At 43.0% G+C, this 12,764-nt stretch overlaps 1 protein-coding gene across 4 annotated transcripts in view; it reads right to left on the reverse strand.

The window, feature by feature from the left end:
- The window catches only part of HIBCH (3-hydroxyisobutyryl-CoA hydrolase), a 31,498-nt gene extending 25,534 nt beyond the window's left edge, over positions 1-5,964 (reverse strand). The window contains exons 1-6 of one of the 4 annotated variants that reach the window (XM_015867856.3): positions 5,898-5,961; positions 5,119-5,161; positions 4,303-4,443; positions 3,500-3,584; positions 2,566-2,646; positions 1,140-1,192 (exon numbers count right to left, since the gene is read on the reverse strand). In XM_015867856.3, coding sequence (XP_015723342.2) covers positions 1,140-1,192; positions 2,566-2,646; positions 3,500-3,584; positions 4,303-4,443; positions 5,119-5,161; positions 5,898-5,929 — 435 coding nt within the window. In that variant the 5' untranslated portion in view covers positions 5,930-5,961. Of the gene's footprint in view, positions 1-1,139; positions 1,193-2,565; positions 2,647-3,499; positions 3,585-4,302; positions 4,444-5,118; positions 5,162-5,897 lie in introns of all 4 variants that reach the window. The other 3 variants (XM_015867857.3, XM_085552825.1, XM_085552826.1) reach the window with 3 other exon arrangements.
- Positions 5,965-12,764: the final 6,800 nt, after the last annotated feature.

The following is a 12,764-nucleotide window of genomic DNA, read 5'->3' on the forward strand; positions in this document are numbered from 1 at the left end:
AAATATCCTAGTTAAAATAGCCATATGGACCTCTGTACTACAGATAAAAGGAGCTAAGTTATTTCTACTGGGGGATATTACCTCTCATTCAGTCTGATTCAGGCAATAATCTGAATCTGGCCCGGCCTGTGGCAGGGAGGTTGGAACTTGATGATCCAACCTGATAAAAACAATTGATTTCATGTAGTAAGTAGGCCTACAATATTCAAAATGAACACAAAATCACAAACCCCACTGACTGAGTGAACAGGCAGCATAAACACTGAAGCAGCTTTCTTGCAAAATTACTGATAGCCCACAGTACAGAGCCCTTTGAATCTTTACTTACAGGAAAAAGAAGAATAACTGTCAAGAACTGTATTGAAGCAATTGTAATTAGTAGTCCAGAAATATTCGTCAGCACTAGTAGATCTATATGGCAATATGGCAGACAGCCATGACTGTCAATTCATTGTTCAAACTAAGAATTAGTGTACTCTCATGCCTGCTATGATGCACATGTATCAGTTGTCAAACAGAAGTTGAAATGCATGGTTCTGCCTATTGTCACTAGTGAATACCAGCAATTGCTTAAACCATCATTAGCACTGAGTAGAACAAGCAGTGATGTTGTCTCTCCCAGTCACGCTTTGTAAGTAAGGCACAACTTTGGAATAAAAAATTAGGGAATTTTAACTCATTATTTGGAAGTGATGGAGAGGTGAGACATTAGACGCTTTTCTAGATAATTTGATAGAAGAATGTCTATCTCATAAAGATCTGATAAATGAAGCTTTGAATGACATTTTAATCTATTTTTTCCTATAACCATCCTTTACTAGAAAATACAACTATATAAAGATACAGTTAAAAACTGAGTAGAAAATTTAACTTGTGTGTTTTAAAAACCTTGGAGTGGTGTTTGCTGCAATGACAAGACTACTTCCAAGTCCTCTGAGGTTTTACTTGTACCAGCAATCGCAGAAGTGGTGGAAGAGCAGCAATTTAGTCTGACAAGCTAGATAGGAAAGGTTTGGATTAAAATGTTTATGAACTGCAGTATATGAAACACTGTGTGCACATTATACAACTCAGGTATTTCATGTTAAATTATTTTAAAACAAGCTACACCAGGTATCACACCAAGGTACTTAACTTACCCCTCCCATTGTAATGCCATCAATAAGGGCAACATATGGCTTCTTGCAAGTGCCTATAAGAAAGGTACAGAATAGGTTTTCCTCCAAAAAAAAATCGGTATGTAGCTCACTATACATTTCCCCATGTCTTACTTAAGCAGGAGCAACAGAAAATAGTAAATTAAACAGCGAAATATCATTTCTTTAAGAACAAAGCTGCTCCATGTGATTATTAAGCAATGGGAAGAAATGCCAGCAGCTGACTTAGTACATTCCATAGTGTTGTAAGAGAACGTGAAGTGTCAGTGTGGGCTCCTTTTAACTTAGCAGTATCTGGCTATTTTAAGTGGCCTTGCAGGAAGTTGGAAGCAACAGCTCCCCTTTCACCCTGCCTCACACCTGGATTAAAAGCAGTGTGTGTACCAGGAGTTGAGCATAAAGCCAAGGTAGGTTTAAGCCAAGACATGACTACCACCTTCTGCAGTGTGAACGTGTTCTGTCTCGCCAATTCTGCTGCATGTTCCAGCCTTAGAGTGGTGTGAGTCCAGACACTATCCTAAAGCACTGTGGCTTTATTTGTACTCATTGTTGGAGCTTCTGGGAGCTATACAACTAAAGACCTGCTGCTTTCAATTACTGTTTATGGAAATATTCAGGTTAGTTCTCAGAGTCAAGTTTCTGATACAAGTATCTGCTACAAGTATAGACTTGTGTTTTAAAACAAAACAAAAAATTTACAAGGCTCTTTAGTCTTTGAGGTTATTAGTTAGAAAATATGAGAACTGGATCTTTAACTTTGTTCTTGCATTAACATTTAAGATGGCATGTAGGCTCTAGATGCTTGTCTTTGACCTACATTTCCATAGAGGCATGTCTTTGTAATAACAAATGTAGTGTAAGCACCTCCCCTGTCTGTTTCAAGTTGTGGAGTATGACATCAAGAATTTATTTCTGGTAGAAATCTCAATCCTAAAGGAATACAATCCTTAAATAATACTTAAAACCTAGGTTTAATATTTAAAACCTAGGTTTTGCAACTACGTACTAACTAAAACACCCTAATTGCTTAAAACAAGCAAACGAGCATTTGAGTATCATTTCTTGCATTGTTTGCCATACCGATAGTTAGCTCTTACAAGAAACCTCAAGCTGAAAGCAAGAAGGCGTGCTAAAAGATGCTAAGGCTGAGAACCTTGTCTAATCAAACAAAAACAGCTTTTCAGACCTACCAGGAACAGCGGGATGGAATGAGGTAGCTGTGATAGGTTAAACACAAAGAGAGTGTGAGGTACTAAAAGGAGTTGCCACCTTACTAGTGTTGGACTTGGTTTTTAAATAAATTACTGATTCTATTGTATCCTTTATGGACTAGAAAAGAGAAAGTGAATGTATATTTCAAGCCATTGTTAGGGAACTATGTTGTGTTTAAGTGTTCTGTAGGACATACCGACAGCGTTGTTCAGGGTATATTCTTCTCTGAAGTAATCTTGTGTCATTCTATCTCCAGCTTTTATTGCATCTGCAATAGCTTAAGAGAAACAGAAGTTTGAGAAATCACTGCAATATTAATTTCAGTACTTGTTTTTGTATGTTCTATTAATATTATTTAAGACTCTTGATCCTAGAGCAAACAACCAGCTAATCCTGCTTTATTTTAACTGAGCAAACTTAACAAACTGAAATATGAAAACAGACTATCAAAATAGAGTGCCTTCCATTATCTTGTGGAGTTTGTCACTTACTTCTGCAGAGAGTACAGTCTATTTGCTGCACAGTAAGACTATTTGTGATGGTTGGCAACCTTGTAGCAGTGGTTTTGTATCAGTATATGGACCAGCCACTTAGAACTGGACTGAATACTAAAAATGGAAATAATGGTAAAAGCAGGGTGTAATTTAACAACCATCTCTGTTGCTTGTTTACTAAAGCTTTTAAACAACTGTTTCTCACATTTAGAGACTTCCTATTGTATGTAGTTACAGCATAGTCCCTGCACTCAGCTATGTATCTTCCCATCTCTGAGTCAAATGTCAGACATAAATTATTCAGCAGTAACAGTGCTACCTATTGAGACCTTTCTAATTTCTTGTGAGGAATCAGTCAATAAGGAAACACTGGGAAGGAAAAGATAGGAATCCTCTCTTTCCAAAAATGATTGGCTACTATAGCTAGTTACTCATAAGCAAACTTTTCATGTATTTTTCACAGCTACTACTGTGTGTGGATTGAGTTCCTTTATTTACTGTGACCTGGGTAAATGGACACTTGATATTTAACAGGGAGAGATGAGTTGTGCTGACTTACAACACCTTGCTGTGTTATCATGAGAGAACTGTTACAACTTAGTACAAAGGAATAGAAGTTGGTTTGAGAGTCCTTACCTCTAACATCACCACCAGCACAAAAAGCCTTTTCTCCGGTTCCCTTTATAATTATTAGAAAAGTTTCAGGATCTTGTTCCCAAGCCTAAAGAGAAATAAACGTTCTCACATAAGGTTAAAGGCTGTACACGAAAATATACTGTGGACAGTGCATGATCATGATTTGCTTTTAGAAAAAACAATGTACTTAAAACTAGTTTGTTGGAAAAGGAAGTCAGAGGGTTAACTATCAGCCAGGTAACTATCTAAGCAACACTGGTATTTCATGTCTGACATAATCAATATGATAAATAACATAACTAAAAAAGGATTGTTTGCATGCTTAAAATGTCACATCGCTTCACTACCTTGTAGGATCTTTGCCTTTAACTCCATAAAGCTTCTCTACAAGGAACAAAACTAAAAAGCGACTTTATTCCTAGTGACTTGTATCATTTGTTTAAGCTATTTAGCTTCCCAACCAAGCATGCACTCAATTAAGAGCTTGGATAGTTAGGACTAAGTGTAGCTTGGAATATGTGCATGATGAGCTGGGTGTTGCAAATAGGACTGTATGAATGCTGACAGCTGCTTGCCTTTAATTCAGACAGCATTAATATGAATGTTTTATCTGTGTAGATGCTAGAACTTTAGTTTTTGTCTGGTATCTTCTTGCTTTGGCTTCTTTTCCTAATGTGCTTGAAACTGCATGTTCCTTTCCTTTCTATAGATCTGAGCTCATTAGCCAGTGATCTCACACAGTGTGCTATGCAGAGCCAAGCTGAATCCTAAAACTGCAATCTGTTAATGTAACAGCTACTCACCTTTAGTTGTGGATAAATTTGTTGGATCATTCTCAGACTTAGTGCATTGAGAACCTTGGGTCTGTTCAAAGTTATTATTCCTGCACCTCCTTTCTTTTGCAACAGAACATCAGCTGTGGAATCAGTGTGCTTAAAAGTTTTCTGCAAGTGCAAAAACACTAAGTAAAGCGAACGGCTTTGATATCTCAAGTAACACTCAAGAAAGTTTTAGGAACATAGACATTGAATTCCAAGCTAAGGCTTTCCTAATGTACTTAAAGTTTTCATACTTCTTATGAAGTTCATTTGAAATCACTTTGTGCAATATACCTCCTACAAGCTCTTGAGTCATACATGGTTTGACCAAGTCATCTGAAGTACTTCAAACAAATATGCATAAAACTATGGTTGTATAAGACTGACATTCTGCAAACACCTGCAACAATTACAATAAGAACTCCAAGTGTCTTAGGGACAGTTTGATACCACAAGCCTGAATGAGCACACAGCTTTTGACTGTACGTCATTTCTACTAGCAGAGAACTGCTCACTAAGCTATTTTTGCTATTGATTTCAAAGTGGAGCAATACTTAAGGGGGAAATGTAAGGCAGGCAGCATGGAAGCAAGCTACAAAGTTTATTAAGGCTTAAATAATCGGGTTTTGTTTAAGATCTAAGACACAGTTATTATAAGCGAGTGCTCAAATATGGAGGCAATGTTATGCTCAAATGGTACTTAGAAGCATCGTGAACAGACATGTTGGAAGTTGCATGTGTTGTCTGTCTCAGGAGTGTCCCATAAGCTTCCACCTTGATCAAATAACATGCTGTCCTTACCAAATGCTGTAATATTACTTGCAGTCTGTTAAAGGGCTTCGGTCTGAAAAAGAAACGTTAAGAGCTGTAGCTATAAAATAGCTGTACAATCCCCAGGCACACAACTGCTGAGCAGTGCAGAGTTCTGTCTAAAAGCCTCCTGGCTGGGATTGCTCTATGTTCTACTTGTGCTTAAGCAAGAGCTATTTTGAGATCAAACTGGTTGTAGGGTGTCACTGTATGTTATAATAAGATGGCAAAGAGCTCTTATTATGTTATAATGGTTTTGGGCTATTCAACCAGTGTTAAGCTCTGAGTGCAAACAGGGCAAAGTTGGAGTCTGGGGGATGTTTTTGGTAAGCAGCAATATGTTTAATGCCTTAAAATTGTGGGTTTTGCTGGACTTTAGACTACAGGTGCCAGGCTGATGTTACATGAGGCAGAAGCATTGTACGTTGTGTACACACAGCCCTGGCCAGCTGCTTTTATGCAATGGCTGCACGCTCTGCTGTCCTACACAAGGTCATCTTTTGGGACCGAGCACAGCCGTATTAAGGCAGCATGTAACCGTGTCATGTCCCCTTCGGGGTGACGGTCCCCCAAGCTCTGAGGTTAGCTGACTAACTAACAGGGTGCTCTCGGCGCCCTGCTGCAGGAGCACACAGCCGAGCGAGCCGAACCCGAGCTAGCCGCCTACACCCCACCCGTCCCCAGCCCTACACAGGGGCAGCGGGGCCCGAGCGGCTCCGTCCCCACAGCTGCCGCCCTGAGGTGTGAGCGCGGAGCGGGCCGGCCGTTACCTGAGCGGCGCCATCAGCACGCGGGCCGCCATGGCGGCACCAGGCGCCGTCGGTCTCCGTCATCGGCGGCGGTAAGGCGGGGCGGGCGCATGCGTGGCCCTCGTCTGACTTTCCGCCGGTGATGGGGCCGTGCCCAAAGCACAACGCGGCTTTCAGAAGGCGATGGTCGCTGCTTGGCGCTATCTGGCTTCTTATCGAGTCGCGTTGTCAGCGCTGCCTGTCCTCGCTTACACCTGTATGGGACGCCGGCTCTCTGAGCGCACAGTGCCGCCTTGACCCGCAGAGGGCGGCCGTGCTCTGTGTGGCGGGTGGGCGCTCCGCCCTGTGTCTGTTCCTGTGCAGCCTGTGTCCACCCGGCCTTGTAGAATCACCTCACGGCGTACATCTCAACCAATCTGAGTTATACAAAGATATCGCTGAGCCAAATGCTTGCTTCCAAATCCCTCGCTTCCACCTGTACTTTAAAGCTTTGCCGCCCATCCTGTACTTTAAAGCTCGTTAAAGGTGAGGGAGCATCGCGCCAGGGCATAACCCGGTTATCAGGAATTTAATAGGCAGGTAACGTTGTTGTACTTGGTGTCTGATGCAGGAAGACCTTGCTGTGGGGTGATCCCTGTGTTAGTGCCATGCAAATGAGGTAATTAGCCCGTGGGAGCTAATTGCAGGTATGAGCTGGAAGAGCCTGTGTGTAATTCCTGGAAAACCCTGAATAAATTCCACTTGCACGCTATGGGCAAGGCTGTCATCAAGGCCTGATTACGCATGGTGTGGGTGCCAAGCAGCCCAGAACGCAGGTCACTGTTCAGATGTGCCTTTATTGGAAACCAAAAGTAATAAAAATGGGGAAAAAGAGTGGAAATAATGGAGTTACATGGAAATAATTGGAATGAGGTGACCTTTAGCTGAGTTAGCTGAGACTGCAGCAGGAGGCTGGATGTTTTAAAGTAAGCAGCACAACAGTCACCAAGCCAGGAATTCAGGGAGTGCAAGTCCAGTAGCCAGAAGGACAGGCAGGTTGTAATCCCTCCCTGTGGAGAAATTTCCTGGCAGTGTGCTCAGCAGGTTTGGAAAGAGAAAACAAACTGCTGACTGTAGGAGGACTTCAGAGCTGAGCAGATGTTTGGGGGTTTTGTTTTTGTTTGGGTTATTTGTTGGGTTATTGGGCTTTTTTTGTTTGTTTCTTCTTTTCTAGATATATGTAACTTACACATCAGGACGTGGGTGACTGTGCTTCTAAGGACTCCAAGAGCAGCTCAGCTGCATTCTGTGTGCCACCTCTATGTGCCTAATTAATGATTAATTTGTACCTCTCAGTTACTTGCCTCAGAGCTCTGCGTGTGTTTTGCCAAGACCAGATAATAAATGGTGCTAGTACTTCATCATGTCCTGTGTTACCGCATCTTGGCTTGCAGTAAACTCAGTCTTTGCCTCCTTTGGTCTAAGAGCTGGCATCTAATTTCTGTGTGTGGATTATGTAGGCAGTAATCCTTATAGGTAGAGCACCCTTAGAGTAAACAAAGGTAAGGATAAAATGAGTGTGAAGGCTGGAGAGTAGAATGGGGGAATCTCCTGTTCAAATCAATTACTTGTGTACTGGCAAGCAAACCATAATTACTGTTTTTTTCCCTCTTTCTTTCCTCAGTTCAGCCCATATTAACAACACTTTAAAACACATGTAACAGGTTTAAATATACACTTGCTGGTATGTGAACAGCAAGCACTAAAGGCTCATGTCTGCAGTGGACTGTCTGCCATTGGCTTCATTGAGAGCAGAAGTTGGCTTAAAATAAGTGTGAAATTAATCTGTCTGTCCACTCTCTAAAAATGAGGCAGCCCAAGGAAGGGCTGAAACACAGGAAACATATATGGTATGGAGAAGCAAATTTTGCTTTTGTTTGCAATGTGAGTAATCCCATAGGGAGAGACTCGATTCCCCCAGGCTTTTAGTCAGAGCCCTGTCAGATAACACATCCACATAGTCTCCCAAGTCATAGATTTGGGAGCAGTGCACGACTAATGGCACTCAGAACTGAATTTCTCCTGTACCAAAAATGGGGGGAAGCTCTTTCCCCTTTTACTGGGTAGCCTGCGTTTTGCTAGTGGGGAAGTAGAAGCGTTTGGAAAAAGATGAAAGCGAAGGCACGATGAAACTGCAGGAATGAGGCGGTTTTTCCATTTTCCTCTGGCCTCGCAGGGCACTGGGGAGCTGTGGGGGTGGCTGCTGCCTCAGCAGGCGCTGTGCGTGGGTGCAGCTGGGAGAGCCTTCCAGCAAGGTCCATCCGTCCATCTCTCCATCCATCCATCCACAGCGAGCTCCTGCACTCCCACCACCTTGGCTTAGACGTGCTGCATCCGCCCACCATTACCCTCTGGGTTAGACAGGACCCTGGGCAAACACCCTCCTACGTCTTTCTTCCCTGCTGCCGCAAGCAATCTGTCACTCCTCCCCTCAAACCACCCACCACCCACGCACAGAACCATAACTGCAAGGAACACCCTCTCTCCTTCCCCCTTCGCTCCCCACCGCTCTGTTTTTCTCAGCAGATGAAAAATTCCTGGAGATCTGGTGGTCGCCCCCGTGTTTGGCTTTTGAGTCCCAAGGGGTCAGATACCTTTTAGGCTCACAGCACGGCGAGCTCTGTTTGCAGATGTATTGCTATAGTTTTTCATTTGCATGTAATTACACATGTGCAGGTGGGAAGGGGCTGCTCGCCTCCCACTGCCATGATGTGCCTTCCTTCCTTCCACTCCCTCTCCCGGCCTCCTACGCATCCAGCGATGAGAAACGCTGCAGAAGACTGACCGGCCACCAGCCCGCCCACCTGAGGAGGAGGAGCAGCAGCAGCAGTACATTTCTCTCTCTGCTTTTTAAAAACGGTTAAAAAGAGCTGCAGTGTGGGTGGAAATAGCTGTAGGGAGAGTGTGTGGGAATGGGGCCAGGGGAAAGCGAATTTTCTGTTGGTAGGACAGCACCTTCCAGTAGACTAGGAAAAAAAATACTCAAGGATCACTTGCTGCTGGGAGTGTCTTTAGGCATATAATTAGTTGTGAGGGTTGAGTTTCCCAAGACTGGAAAGAATGAAATGCTGTTTATTTTTCCCTGGTAGTCAAAGCGGCAGCCAGCGCTCCATGCCTACAAGCCTCCAGGAGGCTGCGCAGCGAGGGATATTTGTGCTGCATCCCATTGTGTCATCCTGTCTCTTGCTCTGCTCCTGCTTTATGTGTTTGATTTGTTAAGAGTCAGAGCTGCTGCTCTGTAGGAAGAGAAGAAAAGCATCTGGTTTTCGTAGTGTGGACCTGTATTTCCAAATACCACCCCTGCTGGAAGTCTTGAAATAGCAGCATCCCAGAATACCAGTTAATTCACTATTTATTCTAAGTTTGTGCTCCGATAAGAAATTAAATTTGGGTTTCTTTATGTTAATGGGATGTTATTTGAGATACTTTGCCTGTATTACATGAAAACAGCAGTGGAACTAGTATAGGAAAACACAAATCATAAGACCAGTGGCATAGAGTGCAAAGCGGTAGCGCTGTTTCTTAAGCAATATCTCTGATAGACTCACAGAACTGAGAGTACACAGTGGCGTTCAGCTTCTGACTCAGCCTAACCCACCTGTCTAGAAAGGAAGGTTGTCCAATGTGTAATTCTAACCCAACTGTCCTAGCCTGTGTTAGAACACGGGTGTCCTTCTTAATCCGGAACTCTGCCCATGTGTATCTCAAGGTTTCTCACCAGAATCAGTCAGTCTTTCCTTTCTCATCACTGATGCCAATTGCTGTATCTGAATGTGGTCTGTAGCTGTTCAAGGAGGCGCAATAGCAGGCAACTAATGTGTTTTGGGGACTTGCACTGTCAAAGCACAGGAGATATTTGCAGGATCTGCAGTAGGGCGTGTCATTTGCTCCTGGTGTTGAGCCCTATATTTGAGTGGTTTCTGCTCAATACAGTAACTTGCTGTGTGGAAGTCCAGCACATGCTAGAGTACAAAGCCCTTTCACAGGCACCTACCTCCTAGACAATACAGCATCCTTCTGGAGCCATTGCTAAGGCTGGAGCTGCTCGGCTGTAATGCATAAGGGAACTGGGCTCCCTGATTGCATTGCCTCCCCAACCCCAGCCCATTTTATTTATCTGTGGAGATTTACTCTGGCTTTAGGAACGGGAAGTGTAGACATGATGCTTTCCACTGGTGGGCTCAGAAACAAACCAAGCTGTGATTAAGCCTGACGCAGATCTGCGTGTGACACAACAGACAGAGGGGCTGATGGATTTAGGTTAGCGAGTTGAGATGTGGATGAACAGAGCTGTAACATCAGTGGGACTAACTACCCCCAGCTTTAAAAAGTCTCATTTCCAAAAGGCTTCAGTGGATAATATTTTAACCACTTTATATCTTTGCACCGAATCTTATGTAACTGGTAATTATTATCTACTGGAATTACATACCTGCAGTGAGGAGGAAATATATTCCAACTAGTGAGTTCATGTCACTTGGCTGATTTACTTTAAAACATCGCACTAATTCCTTTGTCAGCAGCGTTTGGAAGCAGTATTGGCACGCTTGTAATACTATCCTGCATTTAGCGTTGGTTCAGTTCATTTTAAAGGTAGTGCTTTTCATACCTTTTGTATCAACGAATGTACATCAGATTTTAAATGTAGATTATACGCTTATCTTGCTAGCTGCTGTTAGCCTGGAATTTTCCTCAGGTGATCTATTGTGGTGGAGTGATATTATTGAAGAAGTAAAAAAAAGAAACCAATGTTTAGAATAGTTTCAAGCCTATTTTAGGAGCTCAGTCATGTATGTAGCACTGCTTTTGGCTGTACCCTGGAGCTGTCACACAACTTGCTCTTGCAGCACCTGGTACCAAACTTTGCCTTTTCAGGGGTCGCAGGGAACCAGTCATTACCTATGCATAAGAGTCTTTGATGTTGGTGAGCAGTGTTTTGGCAGTATGGGATGGATACAGAGAGCACCTCAGGGGTCTGTTAAGAGCTGGTTGCTGCTCTAAACCCAGGTAAGCCTCTTCAGCAGGGCAGTCAGGCTGAGAATGACACTATCTTATTACATAGATGTGCGTGTATTTAAACCTTGACATGTTGCTCACCTGGCACCTTGCATAGGTATTAATTTTCACTTGAGAAGTTCTACGTTTGGCTTAGAAAATGTATTATTAAGATGAACTGTTCCAATTTCTTTCCATTTTCTTTGATTCTGAGGCGCAGCAAATGCTGTTCATGAACTAATGGCTCTGAAGAACATTGCCTGGGGGAAGGTATCTCAGCGCCACGGATGATGCAAAGAACTGAGCAGATCAGAGAAGTAAAAAATCAGGAAGAAAATAGGTCAGGAGAATAAAGAGAGGTCCTTAAGCTATTTAAAAGTAAGTATTTATCATTCATTACCGAAGATATACTCTGCTCTGAAGCGTAAATTACCAGGCTCCATTACAACGTAATTGTGGGCAAATGGTAACTTCAGTGCAACTTAATTTAGCAGATTCCTGTAAGTAGGTGTAATTATTAACCTCATTGAAAGAATGTGTAGCAAGTCAGAAGGGAACGTGCTTCTTCGTTTGTTTCGAAGAAACATTGTCATTTTGGGTCATCAGCTTTCTGTACTGGAGCTGATGGGGGGAGTGCTTGTTTCTCGCAGCCCCGTGCACTGAGTGCTCTTCTCCAGCGGGGTGCAGCTCGGTGAAGCCAGCAGTGGCAGCCCCGGCAGGGCACAGCGTGGATCTGAATTGTTTACAGGCAGTTAAGCCGTCATTAGTTCCAATTCGTCATCTCAGTCTTCTTTCTGCCCCACGGTTTTTGTGATGCCACTGCTTCTGTCTAGACCTTCCTTCTCTCTCACTTGCTTTGTCTGTGACAGCAGCCTGCCCGGAATGGAGGTTCATGCTGCTAAGAGCAGTAGGTAGGAATACATAATTATTTCAGAAATCACATGTTACACAGCGTGATTTAGTCATACTTTGACACACCTCTGTCTGCCAAGAAACAGGCAGGCACTACCTTATAAAGCTGTTGCTGAGAGCAATCCTTCAGGCTCAGGGAGCATGAAGCTGCTTCACTGCACAGATAGCTGCAGGAGTTAGCAGCAGGGTTTGGGTCTGGGGCCTGCAAAGAACTTTAAACACACAAATCAGTTGCCTGAATTAGAAGCTGTGCTTCTGCCTAGGGGGTGTAGCCCCATGCTACAGAAGTAGCTTGGGACTTAAGCTGTTAAATTTAAGACTATTAGAAAAGTGCTTTAATTGATATGTCTAGCCTTTAAAAAGCATCCTTGTCACTCCTCTGAGCGTTTTGAAACTTTCACTATTGACCAGTTCTTTCCTTGTAGGAGAAAGCTGCATTTTGAAGGTACATCTATGTTCTTAATTACAATAGCAACATACAATTCTCAGTGTTCTTTAAACAGTCGAGAGAATGAGACATTGAGAAGCAAGTCTGCAACTGATAATGTTGGTCTTAAAATTCATTACGTTACTTGAAAGTTTTAATTAAGGTATGAAAAGTAGCCGAAAGATTGCAGTAACATCTGATTTCATGTAACCTGGAAATCACTGTGGCTATTAACACAAATCTGCTGTTGGAAATAACAGAGGCATTGTAGCTGTAAGTAAAGTTGCCTTGTTATTTAGGTGTGAGTCGCTATGCTACAACGTGTTTCACATCTGCAAAGGGAAGAGAGTAGCCTTTATTGTTCTCATTGGAATACAAGAATTCGTACAAACTGGTGATGCTGTCACCCACCAGACATTACCCAGCTGTACAGAAGGAAACAAGGATGTGTCTTAGCAAATGACAAACTGCTGTATGAACTCGTACCTACTCAGCCTCTCTGTACTAAGGAGTGT

The sequence above is a fragment of the Coturnix japonica genome, chromosome 7, assembly GCF_054131305.1.
Source record: "Coturnix japonica strain WE chromosome 7, WE-NBRP24, whole genome shotgun sequence".
In the NCBI taxonomy this organism is placed as follows: Eukaryota; Metazoa; Chordata; class Aves; order Galliformes; family Phasianidae; genus Coturnix; species Coturnix japonica.